This window comes from Ochlerotatus camptorhynchus, unplaced genomic scaffold (genome assembly GCF_037179485.1).
Source record: "Ochlerotatus camptorhynchus isolate MF236.1 unplaced genomic scaffold, CSIRO-AGI_Acam_v1.1 ptg000237l, whole genome shotgun sequence".
In the NCBI taxonomy this organism is placed as follows: domain Eukaryota; kingdom Metazoa; phylum Arthropoda; class Insecta; order Diptera; family Culicidae; genus Ochlerotatus; species Ochlerotatus camptorhynchus.
In genome coordinates, this window is record NW_027040727.1 from 182,286 (window position 1) to 200,373 (window position 18,088).

The 18,088-nt window shown below is 37.9% G+C and overlaps 1 protein-coding gene across 3 annotated transcripts in view; it reads left to right on the forward strand.

Annotated features, from left to right (window-relative positions):
- Positions 1–12,785, forward strand: part of Efa6 (Exchange factor for Arf 6) — a 57,017-nt gene extending 44,232 nt beyond the window's left edge. For all 3 annotated transcript variants that reach the window (XM_065225803.1, XM_065225805.1, XM_065225806.1), the window contains exon 13: positions 10,819–12,785. In XM_065225803.1, coding sequence (XP_065081875.1) covers positions 10,819–10,824 — 6 coding nt within the window. In that variant the 3' untranslated portion in view covers positions 10,825–12,785. The remainder of the gene's footprint in view (positions 1–10,818) is intronic.
- Positions 12,786–18,088: the final 5,303 nt, after the last annotated feature.

Genomic DNA, 18,088 nt, shown 5'->3' on the forward strand with positions numbered 1-18,088 from the left:
ATTAAAATTACTATCAAGGATTACTCCTAGATATTTGTCAGCATTAGAAAAATCCAAAGTTGTGCCTTTCAATCTTATGTTGTCTAATGAAAATGTCTTCCTTCGCGTAAATGGCACAATAGTAGTTTTAGAAGGAATTATGTTCAATCCTTCCCTATCTCACCACGATGATCGATGACCAATCATATTTGCCACGTACAATTGTGACTATATCATCTGAGAAGCCAATTATTTCGAAACCTTGGGCTATCAAATTTTTTAGGTGAACATCAACTATTAAAGACAACAATAGAGGTGATAACACGCCTCCTTGCGGGCATCCTGATGAGTGAGCTTCCAAGGTTTTCTGATATTTCTCTTTTTGATAACATCTCCTTGATCCAATTTACAATGCTTTGATCGAAACCACGTTTCATTATAGCAGGGCTGGTAGCAGGTCACTTTTTAGTGGCTTGGTCACTATTTTTAAGTCAGTCACTAAAAAGTCACTTTTTACACCAAAAAATCACTAAAGTCACTATTTTCCTAAAAATAGTCACTAAACTCACTTTTTCCCATGCAATATACCGACGTTGTACGCATAACTGTCCCAGGTTTTATGCAATCCTTATGCACAATGGGACTCTTGTGCGTATAACGGCAGTATAGGGTGTGATAAATTTAATCAAAATGTTTAAATTGAATACTTTGCACTAAGGAAGTGTACACCCAAGTAACAATTTCGGTTTTATAAGGGTTTTGTAGACCATGATTTAGCCTTGTAGCATGCTTTAAAACCTTCATAAAACTTGCAATGTTACTTGGCAGTAGTTATGACGGAATATGCATATCTGTCAAAAAATAAACAATTATAAGCGGACAAATTCAAGGAATTTTAAAACACTAGGAAACAAACTTGGAATAGTTTTGAATTTCAAGGACAAATCGGGGAAAATAAACTTCTTTTTCTCGAAAATAATTTAGGATATTGGTATATGCCAGATTTTCAGAAGTCTTTAATTAATTATCTAGAAATATCAATGAAAAAACCAAAGGAAATTTGAAGAGAATATCAAGTGAATACCATGATATTTTCGAGAAAAATGTCAAACTACACAATACGAAAGTCTCTTGTAAATTTAGGTGCTCTGCGGGTCGATTTGTTCACCTCCGCTTAAATCTTAAAACCGTTTTAAGGCTTAAGCGGAGGTGAAAAATCGGCCCTGAGAATGCCACATACGAGCTTCACTTTTGATATTAAATGAAACGCAAAATTCAGCTCCAAAACAATTTTTGAAATAATTCCAAGATAATTGAGAGACGAGCTCCAGGCACAACAGCTTGTAAAGAGAGTTCTAAAAAGAATTCTATGACGATTTGAGGAGGATTCTTGGTCCAAATTCTAATAAGTTTTTAAAATAAGTTCTGATGAATTATTTAAGCAAATCCCGTGAACTCCAAAGGTCCCCAAACTCAGCGAATAGTAAAGGAATTCTGGGGCGATTTCTGAGGCTGATTCCAAGAGAATCCTAAAGAATTCGAATGAAGTTCCAAGAAGAATTCCAATAGAATCAAAATGGAACTGTGAGAAAAATTTCAAGCGTATACTAAGATTGACTTTTTGTTGAGAATTCTGAAGAAATACCATGGAAACTCTAAAGAGAATGCGAAATCAGGGTCCAAGATCCTTCAGAACAGAAATTTAAGACATTTCTGAGGTTAATTGGATGCGAATTCTAAGGAGACTTCAAGTAAATAAATGATTCTAAAAAAGTTCTTGAGAACATTGCGATGAATTTCTGGCGAATAATCAAGGTTAACTTACCTAGAAATATAGAATTTTTTAAGATTTCGAATGCAGAAACAAATTCAAAATCTACGAAAAATACTGCAGTTGTAGTTAACCCTATTTAACCTAGTGGCTTCATTGGGTTATACATGTTTTTTAAAATTGATATTTTCTGGTCATCATGTAAAATGTAATCAAATCGATATAATTAGAGGAATTTATGAAATGTAATTTTAGGTTCCATGACAAACAATGGAATTTCTGAGTTAAATATTCATTATTTATAAGTAACTATTTGGTCACTATTTTCGTAATTTTAGTCACTAACGTCACTACTATTATATCGCATCAGCACTATCAGCCCTGTTATAGCTGTAGTCATTGAATCGTGAGATGAATTATCGAATACACCTTCAATGTCAAGGAATGCAGCAAGTGAAGTTTCTTTTGCTTCAAAAGATCACTGTGTGGAGAGCTGTTGCTGATGAATTGCTCAGAGAATGTCTAACTAGATTTGATGACTTTGTTTTTTTTTTCCATTATTTTTAGCCTAAAAGACGACAAGCTTATATTGGCCTGAAGGATTTTGGTGAAGTTTTATACTTTTTATTAGCCTTGGGGATAAAAATAACCCGCATTTATGAACATAGATTTCTCCTCAGCTATCCTGCATGTAGCAATCATCTGAGTGGGACCCGTGTCCAACGCTTTCACGAAATTAGCAATTTCACCCATGGAGGGTCTCGATGTGCCAGCTGCGAAGCTGAATTTAATCGTCCGCTTTATTTTCACCGACATCTTCAGTTGTTTGCTTCCAACGGAGCAACGACAATTGCGAACAAACTTCATACAATGGTGAAATAAAACTTGCAAATACTTACGAATGAATTCTCAAGATATTTTTGCCAAAGAAAAAAAAAAAACAAGATATCATAAAAAAATCAAGATCCACGGTTTAAAAAAAGTAAAGTGCCTTCGGTTCTTTCCGATCAGGACTGACGGCTGCTTTGATGTCGATATCAGATTTAATGAACACGACTCCAGGTAAACATTTTACATAGGGGAAATGTAGGCTTCGGCAATACCTTAACATATTATCGTCAGGGGGTAAACAAAGTCGTAGAGCACTCAAATTTGGCCAATAGACGTTGTTTACCTCTTTGACATAGAAAAAGGTAGTGCCGAAGCCGTCATTTACCCTATAATCCAAACAGGGACGGGATTCAAAGTTAATCCGAGTTGGAGCTTACCATCATAAGCGTTGTTTTCAATTGAGCTATTCCGTTTGACATAAAGTCGTTTGGCATACTAGTCATTATGCCGTTTGGAATAAAACAATGGAAACGTTGTAATGTAACTCAGACTGCTCAAATCCATACAATAAAGCATAACAATGTTTATCAATAAAACCACATGTATTACGCTGATCTTCACATCTTGTAACTCTCCTGCTCTTAGCATCCCTACTTTCTTTTCGGTGTAATCACATTATTTTCTTATGGCCTAAGTACTCACAGCATTTTCACCTTAACACGGGACCCCGGTCTGCCATCTGCATCCTCCAGTGCACCGCATCGTAATCCCCCACCTCAGTCGGTACAGTGATCCACGCTCAGATGTCTCTTCCGCACAAACACACATGCACGGCCGTTCACTATCCTGCACCGTATCACCCCTGAGCAGCAAGGTCGGTATTTCTTCGAGTTATCGCAATCTTAGTCGGTCCTTCTCGCAATCGGATCTTTCGGCCAGGAAGCACCCGTCCGATCGCTGTTGATAGTGCTGTTCACTGTCTGAGCCTAGCCGCAGCCAACCCGAGCAAAGCTGGAGATCAAATTGAAATCAAAATTTGCTGTTATGATGTAACTTATTTTGAATACTCCAGTTGATATCATTTTGGATGGCTTAACGGTTAACACAGCAAACATGAGACCAACATTTTACACTGTCGAATCAAACGGAAAACTAATCTTGCTTTCAATTAAATCAATTTGATTACTGATTTTGCATTAATAATGTATAATTGAATACGAGCCTGGCGTAAATGGTTAGCATCCATACTTCTCCCGTTGGAAGACTTGAGCTCAAATCTCACCCCGGGCAAGTCACGAATGACCTAAAATGTGTTAAACAAAACAAATAAACAGATGAACTTAATTTAAATTTTAAGCAAGATGTTAACAGCAAAACTTCAAATTAAGTTGCTTTCATTTAAAAAGTCTTGACTGCATAATGAAAGCACACTATGGTATCAGACTTCTGTCGCGACAATTTAAATCAAAATGAGTTTTCATTATGATAGGAACTGCAAAGTTTAATATCGATTTGCTTTAATTTTGTTAACCGACTCGCTCGGGAAGTTCAAATTGCCGCTCCGTGTGAGTCAAGCGTCATTCACAGTGGATCCAATTGGAAGTCGAGCCACCTCCAACGGTTCTACCTGAAAGGCTGCTTTGGTGGGAATACGAGTGTTCCGTCTTGCCTGGCTGTCTGACGGACGTCACCAGCGCAGCTTACAATTCTATCGTCGATACGACTTATGCAAAAAAAACACCCTGCAAACGAAACTCACGTCAGCCACAAATCGATTCGGCATATTTTGTGTAGTACTTACTCCTTCTGGAGGTGTCTTTCCGTTGCGTTCAGTACGTGTTCGAATTCCGATCCTCTTACAACCTGGGTCTATAGTCGCTATATTCATAGTCTGGCGTATAGAATTTCGATCTATAAAAAAAACGGAACCAATTCAATATATTTTAGACCAACAATTGAAAAGGTACTATCAACTTCTATAAACAAAACGTTGATTATTCTTTCCTTGCCAATCGAACGCAAATTACCGGCATCATCGGATAGGGGAAACTTTCCCCAACCCAAAGATGGTGTTATTTTGCGTAGGCGAGCCTTGAGTCACGAGAAAAGGGTTTCCGAAGTTTTGTTTGCAATAGCTGATGTGCTCTTTTCTGTTGTTGGTCGTGATTTGCTCGGTTGGTTCCGCTATTTGACAGCTCAATTGGTTCCCGAGATTCTATCCGCCAGACTATGAATATAGCGACTATACCTGGGTCGTGTCGTGAGAGGGTTGCTGATCTGCGTGAGGTTTGAATGTGTGGTTAGCTTAAAACAATCAAATATGGTAGTGTTGGCACATTGGCACTACTTACTTCTATTGGAGGTATAGTCGCTATATTCATAGTCTGGCGGATAGAATCTCGGGAACCAATTGAGCTGTCAAATAGCAGAACCAATCGAGCAAATCCCGACCAACAACAGAAAAGAGCACATCAGCTATTGCGAACAAAACTTCGGAAACCCTTTTCTCGTGACTCAAGGCTCGCCTACGCAAATTAACACTATCTTTAGGTTGGGGAAAGTTTCCCCTATCCGATGATGCTGGTAATTTGCGTTCGATTGGTGAGGAAAGAATAATCAACGTTTTGTTTATAAAAGTTGATAGTACCATTTCAATAGGCCTTTTTAATGTACCACCAACGTAGAGTGCGCCACGCGAGTTCGAGAAGAAACGTCAACCAAACCGTTTGTTTACATCAGAATAAGTATTTCCCCAACGCAAATTACAGCCTTTTTCATTCAAAATCTTGTCAATTTCCATCGGTAGTTGTCTTATTGTACGATTTTCCACAAATCTGAACTGATTTGCACCTTAATTATTCATACACAAGAAATCCGGAAGATCATAACCACTAAGGCACTTTTCTAATTTTCCATTTTTCTCAACAAAAATATTCCTGAACACCAGCAGGATCTTTTCAAAAACGTTACAGAATTGAATTTTTCAACTGTAGATTAAGTTTTGGAGCATCTCAGATGAATCAATTGATCAGGAAAAGTAAAAAAAGTGTTCCGTTTCCTGTCTCACGGTAGAAATTCCTGCTCACAACACTCTTTTTAACGTTTTCCTATTCACCACCAGAGGTTGAATCGATCGTTTAGTTTCTATTAAAAAGGCCTATTGTTGGTCTTTAATATATTGAATTGGTTCCGCTTTTTGATAGATCGAAATTCTATTCGCCAGACTATGAATATAGCGACTATAGTACTTACTCCTTCTGGAGGTGTCTTTTCGTTACGTTCCGTTAGCGTTGGAGTTCCGATCCCCTTACAACCTGGGTCGTGTCGTGAGAGGGTTGCTGATCTGCGTGAGGTTTGAATGTTTGATTAGCTGAAAGCAATCGAAGATGGTAGTGTTGGCACATTGGCTCTACTTACTCCTACTGGAGGTGGTATTCACCAGATTTCAATTCGCGTTCAAGTGCCGATCCCCTTTTCCAGCTGGTTTGCGTGTAAGGATTTCGGGCCTGGGAGAAATTAAGGTTGTTGGTGGGTGAAATCAACAAGAGGATATTGAAATTGGCATTATGAAGATTAACCAGATTCAATTTATGGAATTCTCGATGAACATTTCAAATTGTCCTATCTGCTTTGATCGATTCTCTTCATCGACTTTCTCTTTTCATAACCACTGCTATGCAAACAGATTTCGCGCTAATTCTACCACATAGTTTGATAAAGGAGGTTCTTATCTAGCGTCCAAAAAATCCAATACAACAGGGAAAAGTTTTGCAGCTTAGTTATAGACATTGACGAAAGAGAAAGTCGATGAAGAGAATCGATCAATGCAGATAGGACGTTTTACAATATTTATCTAATTCTCGTGTTATGCTGCTGCTCCGTTGGTATCTGTGAATGTGTCCCCGGGTTTCACAGTTTATTTCCGCCTTTATTTCTGAGGTCTTGGCAAGATAATCTCAAGCTGCAATCGCTGTCAAGCGACGTGCGCCGGGTGGATGCCTGACTAGTTCAGCAACATTCACACTTCCTTCATACACTGACTATTTTATTTTTTATTTTCTTATTAATTAATTAATTTATCTTTATTAGGGAGGCTTTCAGCCTTGGGCTGGTTCACCTCCATGCATTTTCTTATTATTTTTTTTGCCCTATTAGAATATGTAGTGTCGGATATTTTGTAGATGTATCAAATAACAAATTTAAGAATTTTCGTTTCATTTGTTGCGCGATATAGGGTAGATGTACCAGTTATGGCTATACGTTCCTATTATGGTGTGTTCCAATTATGGCCTATGGAATTCCATAGGCCATAACTGGAACACACCATAATAGGAACGTATGGCCATAACTGGTACACCTACCCTAGGAAGAGCAGTGGAAAGTCGCCAATAATTTCTGCAACAATAAAACTCTAAAGAATATCTCATGTTAGAAAGAAGGAAAAATTTCAATTAAAAGTACGCAAGTCTAGCTATTTACCAAATGCTGTAGTGGAAGTGCCTAGTTATGCCAAATTACTATTCTTCCAAACGGCCATTATGCCAAAAGGCTTTATGTCATATGGCGTTCCTAAGATTTCTTCTTGGAAAAAAAGACAAAAGTATTTCCTATTTCAAATCTTTCAATTCGGACTGCTTTGTAATCAAATTCTAGAGACAATTTAAAAAATACATTTACCCTGTAGGTAGGGGGAGGAGGTGCATAGTGAGTATCCCGTAGTTTGGTCCTGGATCTCTAGCTGCATGAAACAAATCAACTGGCAGTAGGTTCATTATCATTATGATATTGATCCTGCCACCAACCAATTTGTTCCGAACGGCCGGAAGTCCAAGCTGGTGCACTGGATGCTCACTATGCCCCACCTGTTCACTATGCCCCTCTTACCCCTACCAGTGCTGATTAAAATCATTCCTTCTACACTAAAATTAACTGAAAATGAAGGCAACCTTGAAAGATAAACCAACCACCTGCATGCATTTGAATGTTGACATGATAACACGCTCTTGATCAAGGCAACCGCTTAGTTTCGAAGTCAACAATTGTTTTTGTTCATTCAAAGAATTCATTATCGCCTGTTCTGTTGTCATATCAATATTCATAATCATCTTAGCGGGGATGATTTTGAGTATCAAATGCGAAATGATTATACAGGGTATAATACCCTGTTCTCATTACGCTCTATATCAAGTGATATAGAGTGGTTCATGTGCTATATTACGTGATATCCCATACAAACGATCTGTCAATCTATATCATGCATAGTTCTTGATATAGCTCATATCATGTTGTGAACTTGATAAAATCCTGAAAAGCAGTGACTGGCAACCAGGCCACGATACATCTGGTCGCTATTTTTTGACTTCAAATGTCACTTTTCCGTCGAATCAATCAAAACATTTAAAAAAATCCAAACTGGCAGTTTCAAGCAACCATTCTAAATCTCCTGACCCACCTACCCGAGACGTAGTTCTTCGGCAATCAATATCATCGTATTTGCTCCATTCAACTATCGCCAACCAATGGAAGGTTTCACGGTGGTGATCGCCTTCTAAATGTGCCCGTCGAACAAAAAAATGTAGCAAATCAAAGATTTTCTCCGGTACCCAACCAAAACGTCCCGTCATCAGAACGGATGTCGTTTTTTGTCGACTGCCGGTACCGTAGGAGGAAATCGAGAAGCTCTCCCGATGGGAAGTCATCAACATCAAGGCGAAAGTCGGTGAATAATAGCGAATTCGTTTATTATTCAGTTCCAACCTGGATCGGGTATCAAGATTGGGTCTGCTTGTTTTCTGACAAACGTCAGTTTGCTCGTTTGTTTTTAAAACCTAGCTCAGGTTGAGGTTCACACTGACAAAAAGTTCGGTTTCACACTGGGTTGGAACTGGTGTTAACCCCGATAATAAACGAATTCGCTATAAGAGATTTCTCGCGTGTTCCAACTGTAATCAATGGTGCTGAGCGCTAAGCATGTTATTTCCACCTCGAACGTTCGATGATACTAAAAAGATCCGCATTTAAAGAATGTCCATGTGGTCTTTCTTTACCTTGCTCTGGCTGTCCTGTGTAGCCAGCAAAATCGACGGAATGTCCTGATCCAGGAAGCTATCGTTTAGAAAGTGAAAATGCAGAGTTGAACAGCTTTCCATTTGTATGATATGAAACTGGCCAAGCTGCAGCAAATATTCCGACACTCATTGGTCAAAAGCATCCGGCTTCGTACGCTCTGAAAGCTTCCACCCGATACCGCCATCAGGATAGGTTTCTACAGCATACTCAAATCCCTGATGCTGCACATGCAAACAATAACAAAGTTGTTCTTTTTTCTCACTGTCATAAATGACAAACTATATCAAGTCACCGTAATGTGAACATCTCAACTTGATATCGATATTATCTCGTAATATCACGTGAATGAAAACGAGGTAATACACAAATATACCGTTGTGGAACGTGTTATGTTGCATTTTTCACTCAGATCGTTGGAAGATTATTGCCTTTTGCAGAATTGATGATAATATCAAGGCTTTAGGCTCTGCAATAAATAATATTCAAAATAATCATTTATGGCAAAATAAATTTGATTTTTTTTTTTTGCTTTTGAGGATCGTTTCCGTTTTTGACAATTTTGGGTTGATGAATATCAACAAACGCGTATTCGTCGATGGATAATGAACTCATTTGTTCATTTCATTTGTACGTTGACAGCGAAGATTTTCAAAACAACTGCAATTCATCTACACTGGGTAGAAGCGATAGTCAGTGCGTGTGAGGGTAAATGAGAAAAACAAACTAAGACTAGAAGGTCCCGAAGAAACGTGCTTAACTTTTTGGCTCAGCTCTGGTACTATCTTCGGTTCCAAGCTATACGATGCATCCCTCGAAACATAGGAAAATCAAAGTACCCCTCATTTTAACTGTTAAACTTTCATAGCGAATCAAAACAAACATAGTGTAGTACTAGAATTTCGACTAGAATGTGCTACGTTAATCGATTTGCTTGGGATCAATAGGCTAGTCAAGTAGTGAGCCAATTTAAAATCGTTAGTTTCCACCGGTTGCTAGTAGGTACCATATTTGTCAATGCACTCAATAATGCTCGACTACGTTCCACTACTATTTTCGAAATATTGAACTACAAATATTAAATAGTTCCCGTGTTCTAAAGTACACCTCACACGACAGAAGTTTCGTCAATGTTACCGTCAATATTTTCATGTCAATACTTTCTACAATATTTTCGGGGGGTTCATCAATACAGGGTCGCTCCTCACTAACATTGATGTTTCCGATGGAGTATTCCGAGTCAAATCACAACCACCTTGCCAAAAGTTGCCGAGAGGTGAAAATGAAGGGAAATATTGAAAGATGAAATCAAAGTTTTCTGATTTTGCGTCAATATTTGCATCAATATGATTGTCAATACTTTTAAATATTGACAATATTTTTACCCGTGTTATGCTTGCTTAAGGATGACAACGTCTTTAAAAATATCTCGTTGAAATCGAGATGCGATCGAAAATAGACGCGTACGTCATCATTTGGAAGCCCGTCAAGTATGGCGCGATATTTTTAGTAAATCTCATGTTTTTAATGGCCTACTGAACTTGTATTGCTCAGTCTATGGGAGGTCGGTTATGCAATTCCAATAATTGATTATTGCCGTATGACTGAGAACTACCGAAACAGCCGGGCCATAATCAGTTCAATATCTAGCATCTAATCGAATTACTCTGTAACGATTTTCCACCAATCGCGCTCAAGTGTTCGAGCTACGCACGTATCGAAAATTGCCCGAACCGCCATTATCGTCGCAAGACATAAATTATTGCACTTGATCTTATTTTTACCTTTCGAATCCGGTGCGATAGGGCCCGTGTGCTCTATCTGGGGAAGTACTGTAACAACCATTGGCTCCACATTATTCGATTAGATGGGCCCTATCGCAGCCACGCAGGTTATAATGTGAGTAAAAATAGTGCCATAAACGCTTGAAGATAAGATTAGCCGAACCCCAGACGGTGCTGATGCTGAATGAGCCGCTGAAGTTCAAGATGATCCTCCTGTTGGTGGAACTGCATGCTTGTACATTCTTTAGCTTATGCTTTGCTTCCTTAACTTTTCTGTTCAATTGGTGTCGGTGTGGTATTTTGGTTTGAACTTGTCGAGAGATGAAAATTTCAATTAGCAGCTGTTGTTACTTTTATCGTTTCGAATTGTTCTTGTTCTCATTATAGGAGTGATAGTAGACAATATAAAACCTGAGACGACCCTCTGTACATCACAACTGCCTTTTACCACTACCACGATCATGACCACCAAATCAACCATCACCATCATCTAGAACCCTTGAGTCCCGGCAGCTCGGAACCGAACCGGGATCCGTTCGGTTCCACCGCCGCTAACGCCAGCTGTTGCTCGACCGTACTGGCCGCCGTGACTTCTACCCTACGATCCCTATCCTACTTCCTGGTCCCACAAAATGTATCCATCTCAACAGTGGATAGTAGTTCGAGAGAGAACGCTCCTACTAACACCACTGCAGTCAAATCACCCTATGGTCAAAATGTGTGAGTATATTTGAAAGAGTGCTCCTCATACAGCAAATGTCCCCCTTAGAACGCGCTCGTTGTATTTTATGTTGTACATATTCGAATTGTTGTATATGTTTATATTCTCCCGTATTGTCGAATCCATAAGGCTTCCCAAGAATCCCTTGATTTCCTGATCGGCGCTCGAACTAAGAGCCGTTCGAGATTTGTCTCTTTTGATGAATGCCCTCTTTGCTCTTACACTTTTTTGTTGTAAACGACCTTTAAACGAGATTTCAAAATACGGCGCTTTATTCCTTGATCGATGATATACATATATTATACATAACATTATATAGACTAAGTGCGAGAAAAAACACACACATATACCTTCTGGAGGACGTGCGTGAGAAAGGGAGAGTGTGTGAGTGAATATGAGAAACTTTCATTACATACTTCTTAGAATACCATACGGTTGCAATGAACGCTAAAAATGAGAGAAAATAGATTTGTCATGAACAATGTATATTTTACCATTAAACTGAGAGTAAACATAGTTAAAAAAAAGTGGCATTTTTATGCATCAACAACAACAACAACAACAAACGAAAAAAAAACCCAACATAGACAACAGTAATGCATGTTTCCTCCTACGTAGGCGGATGAATCCCTTTGTATCGAGACAAATCTTTCAATAGTTAGCTGAAAATCCTTATACGGAAACGTCTTCAAGGCTATGCACTTTGTGCGGAAGACGAAAATAAACAATATGAAACAAGTGCTGCCAACTGTTGGGCGCCAAACTTATCATGCCAACATTATTTCACATAATAAAAGAAAAGCATGTACAGAAAGCCTATTATGAATTCGCAACTGTGTAGTGTTTGCTTTTCAAAATGAACGTGTAGCCTGAAACACAAGCCTAGCAATGCGAGGCCTACATTAGCACTGTTGATTCGCTCAATTTGGCGCCATTTCTATGTGTATATGGAATAAACACTTCGATGCCTAATAAGTTTGGGATTTACTGGCATACATATGTATCCAATAAGGCATACACACACACCGCCTGTGACAATGCAAGAACCATCACGTGTCGAAATTTCTCTCAATATTTATTATCAGACAAAAAGTAACGTTAGAAATTTGCATGTGACAGTTCATTCAAAAAATACTTTACGATGTGTATAGAAATCATAACTTATAGACACCTTCAACTGAAAGTAACTCAAAATTAAAGAGAAATATAAACAGATAACGTTGAATTGTTTTTATATTATTCATATACTTAAAAATAATCGTCTTCAAATAACAATGAAAAAAAAGAACAACTCCTTTCGTAAGGTTTTAAACAACAGAAAATCACACTGCAGATTTGTACCCATACACACATACACCCGTTACATTTCGGTTAAGTCGTAATCGCAGCTGAAACATATTAGAACGTAAACAAATGGAAATTCCTGTATACCTACATCTACGCATGGTGTGCAACAAGTGAAACAAGGAATCTATATTAAACACTGGGAGACTGTCTGACCAACTCCTTTTAAAGGATGTGCTTGAGAGAAACCGATAACTATTTCTTCACCACATGATGATTTAAATATATACACGTAAATCTACCAATTACAACACGTTCAAATCTAACAAATTTGGAAAGGAAATAAAAACATATATACATTAAACAACGGTAGGTGTTTACTTGCGAAAAATCGAATCCCTCATTTCTAATCCGCACTTCAAGACAATGATAACTGGGGTGGATCTTAGGAACGACGTTGGTTGGTTATAATTATCGAACACAAGCAGCAGTTTATAGTATTATTCAAGTACATCAATTATATTGGAATGGAAGGAAACATAGAGAAAAAAAAATATTATAAAAAAACCACTAGTATGTAAAATAAACCAGGAGAAAGTTACATAAAATAATGTTCGGTTATAAATTGTGCTGGAAAGTATGAGAAATTCCCCTAGGGCAGACAAACTTGGCATTGTCATCACCGCATTCGGCTTATCGACTACTGCGCAAAACAATAGCATATCAGGCAAAATCAAGTATTGTATGGTTCGAATCTTCACTTCGTCTTCTTCTTACTAACCATTTAATCGAAAAATCGAACCCACCGGGTTTCTTCCATTGGCTTAGTTCAGTGGTTCTCAAACTTTCGTTGATTGCGATCCATTTGGTAAAATTTTAAAAATTCGTGACCCACCAAAATTGAAGACAGATTTTTAAGGATTAAATAATGGCTTAAGAAATTCATAAAGCCTCTAAAACTCAAAATGACTTGAAAAACGCAAAAAGATGATGATGATGATCATTGAAACTACCACTCATGTAGCTAGACGCCTGCACATATCCATGGGCAATCCAATCTGGACGACTTGATCAAGTCCCACTGACAAATCATATTCAGCTTGGCACTGTATGAAGGGCCAAAAACGGAGGGGTGGACCCGTAAGCAGAAACACCCACACGAAACCCGTAGGGAACAGAATAAGAATCTCCTTCCAGCAACCAAGATCATATAATTCGCAATGGAACAAGCCCTCGTCCTGAAGGATGCCACCTCGAGCAAAGCTGGAGATCAAATTGAAATCAAAATTTGCTGTATGATGTAGGGGAATTTACGTATTCTCGTCAATCTAAGCAGCGTCCGAACTTCTATTAGCGATTTCTCAGCGTCACACACATACATGACAGGTTTGTTTGTTGACATTTATCTGCTGCTTGCTTTTCTACCAATTCCAATCGACAGAATTGATCAAAACGGGTTGAACATGTTTTTACAACGCTCCAAACTTCTCAGGTGAGAGTGACTATTGTCGGCAGTCTCTTTTTCTTCGGCACCCTTTCCATTTGAACTGCGTGTTAACCAGCTGTTCTATTATCGGCAACTCGAAATCAGCCGTATTTTGTAGTATGTATATTTCATTTAAAAAAAGTATGGTATAACAGGAATTCACAGTCGTAAAAATGTAATCAGATTGAAGCTGAAAAGGTAAGGAATCGGCTTAATACATTCAGCGAAGAGTTTTGATGGGAAAATACAGTGAAATAAACGTTTCAATTTCGGTTGCCGAAAACAGTCAATGGGTGCCGAAGCCATAATTTACCCTAACTTATTTTGAATACTCCAGTTGATCTCATTTTGGTTGACTTAACGGTTAACACAGCAAAAATGAGAGCAATATTTTACATTGCTGAATCAAACGAACTGATCCTGCTTTTAATGAAATCAATTAGATTACTGATTTTGCATTCATAATATTTAACTGAATACGGATCTGGTTTAAATTGTTAGCATCCATGTTTCTCACGCTAAAAAACTTGAGTTCAAATTTCACCCGGACAAGTCACGAATGACCTAAAAAGTGTTAAACAAAACGAATTGACAATAATTGTTAGTACAACGACAGATGAACTTATATTAAACTTTCAACAAGACGTTAACAGCAGAGCTTGAAGTTAAGTTGCTTTCATTTAAAAAGTGCATAATGAAAGCACAATATGATATCAGACTTCTGTCGTGACAGTTGAAATCAAAATTAGTTTTCATTATGATAGGAACTGCAATTTTAAATATCGATTTGCTTGCATTTTGTTAACCGACTTTGCTCGGGACATGAGTGTGGAGAAGAGCCCACCCTCTATCCAAGAAATGTTAGCAACAGGAAGTTGGCAATCCCACTTTCTCTATCCAAATCGCTTCAATCGGTTGCCCTGTTGGACCCTCCCTTCCTTTTTGTATATGTTTGAAATAATGACAGTCACTTACCTTGATGGCCACATTTTGGAACGATCTTACCATGTATAATTTATTATTTTTTTATTGAAACCATTTCGTTCGTCATCTCTCGTAAGTAGTGTGCAGCCGAAGTCTTTGTTTATTTTTGTTTTAACTGGTATGAATTTCACCTTTATCTCTACATATTTTTACTTGAATTTCGTGTTTATTGATCCTCTTACCTATCTTAGCTTCATTTCATCTTGATATTTTTTTCAATGTTTGTATTCATCTCTTTCACTCTCTGTTAATTCTCTATATTTATTTTTATCTTGCTCCAAAGAATCCTTCCAAGTTAAACTAGGTCTTCCTTCTTTCTTTTTATTGAACTTTAATTGAAATGCTTTTCTAAGAGGATGTTCCCTTTCCCTGCGCATAGTGTGTCCGAAATAACTTAACCACCCTATTATTATTTTTCTGTTGATCGTTTTACCATCCAATAGTTTTTTTTTGCATTGAATCTAATATTATTGGCTTTTTTTTACAATGATTAAATATATTCCTCAGTATTAGTTTTTCAAAATTTGCCATCGAAATTCTGCTTTTCTTAGTCAAAAGTGACACTTTTGCACCATACGTTAATGAAGGTGCTATAACAGTTTTATAAATAAGTTTTCCGAGTTCCCATGCTGGTTTGGATTTTTTTACAGAGCTCACACACAATTTGACTTGTTTTATAAGCGTTCAAGCATCTCTGCCTGTTCGTTAATTTTCTGTTTAGAGTTGAAGTTATAGTGTTACTCCTAAATATCTAATTTTTTCACTAACTTTGAATTTATTACCATTTAGAGTTATTTCAGTGAGCGATTTAGATTTATCGTTGAAAAACCTAATAAGTACTTGACATTTATCAAACTTTACTTCTAATCCTACTGTCTCCAATTTTAATGCCTTAAGTATTTACTTGAAAAACACAAGAAGAAAGTCCTAAAACTGCCTGAAACCAACAAATAATAGTCTTAATCTTGATGTAGCTAAAACACCAACTCAGACCACAAATTACCTTAAAAGTGTGAAAATGGCCATATATTATAAAATAGGATAAAATACACTAAATTGCAAAGCAAACCCAAAATGGCTTTAAAAGCTATAAAAACAAGTTGAAATAATATAGACACAAGTTAAAGAACCGAAACATCTTTAAACAACATTCTTGCCACGCCAAAATTGTCTTACCGACCGCTCGCTTTTAGCTTTACGGAGCCGATAGTTCATTGTTATTTGTTTGTAACAAAATTCACTTAATTCTATGTCTAGTAGGAGTTGGGCCGAATACTCGCGGCTTACCAGAGGTTAGAGAGGTACATTATCGAAGGATAGGATCAGGGGAGGAGCTTGGAGGTTTCATTGTCTCGTCAGAGCGTTGTCACCAGTGTGAATGGTAGTGCGGTTCTAGTTTTGTCTGGCGTTCGACCGGCTATGGTGACCAGTGGGTGACGATGAGACTCATCGAGACGGGGGGACCAGACAAACAAAAACTTTTAAAGAGAGACAAAAGACAAAGGAATTAAAGTCTTATACTAGACATTTGAAGAAATACATAAACCGACTGCATATAGCAGATATTCCCCCTTATTCTGCGAGTCACGTGACTCTCTCTCACCGGTGAGGTGACAATTGTCACCTCACCGGTGAGAGAGAGTCACGTGACTCGCAGAATAGGGGGGATTGCGAGTTCCCAACACGTCTCTGATAGGAACATAGGATTGTCTTCCTTGGGCCTCGAGGGTATTCAAAAGTCGCTCTCTGGCGGCGTCATTATCCGTACATTGCCAAACTGCGTGATCGATGTCATCGTAACCGTTTCCACACCGACAGATGTTGCTGTCCACGAGGTTTATTCTATTGAGATGGGCATCTAGCTCGAGAGATGCCAGGTGATTTTTATGAAAGTCTGCGATGCAAATTTGAAATGTCTGGTAATTTACAAAAATGTCTGTAAAATCGTTTTTAACCACACATGACCTCATATTGACCAATACAACCAGTAGGTGCAAACCCCTACACACTATATTACGCAGAATTTAACCCACTAATTCTGCGTTTACTTACTCAGTTATTTTTTAATTGGGAAACTGTTCGGTAAACTTTGAAAATCTGCAAAATTTATAAAAATTGGAATATTGACCTTCAAGTTTTTACTGGAAATAATATGTATGATATTTGATATTAAGATTATTCGATTAATTTTTCATTAAGCCTGAGCCTCGAATTTATTTAAGTGCCTAGGATCTCGATAAATGTTCTATATATGAATCATCTTGATGCCCTTGAAATTCTTCACAGGATTGATTTTAGAATTTTCTCTTGATTTTCCATAGAATCAGAATTTACTCAGAGTTCAACTTATAGGGTGTCCCAGAAAGTATAAGCACAATTCAACTTTCAACTCGCCGTCATTTCTATGCGTGTCGTTGTTTACTTATTTCTCAACAAGTTATCATTTCCCGGAAAAAGTGCAAATAGATCGTGCACAAATGGTGCACTACTCCCAACCTATCAGATCGGAAGTTGGCGAAAATGCAGGAAGTAAGTATCGGAGCAGTCCAAATCGCCATCCGGAAGTGAAGAAATCTGGAAGTGGACCACAAGATCACCAAACTTTCGTCAATAAGCAAAGTGCCTCTGCTCAAGATTTGGCCAAAAAACTGCGAACATCGAAGAGTAACGTCCAACGTGCCAAGACGAAAACGTTCAAGAAGCAAAAGAAGGTGAAACGGTTTCAGACACAAGTCACATCCGTCAATCCTGCCATCCATTAGTTACCCCTAACCTCGAGATAGCCGCGAGTAATCGGCCCCCGCTTTACTAACGTTAGTTTTAAGTAATTTTGTAATCTAAACAATGAATATCGGCTCCGCAAAGCTACGGCAAATGAACCTGGAAAAATAAACGTATTATAAAAAAGTAAGAGGTTGTATCCAAGACTCGACCATAGATTTGACGTAGGATTACGTGCTCGGTATCAATATTTGGCGACTATGTTAGGGAAACCACTATTTGCAGGCAATCGGTGATAATTTTGATCACCATTGCAACAGTTGGACATTTGTGTAATTTTCAATAGTGACATATTAAAAATTGATAAAGTATTCAAGTTTTAGCAGCTTCGTAGAAAAATTACCAATCGATTGGCTTATTAAGAATTAAAATCCATCCGCTATTGATAAAGTTATAAGTGG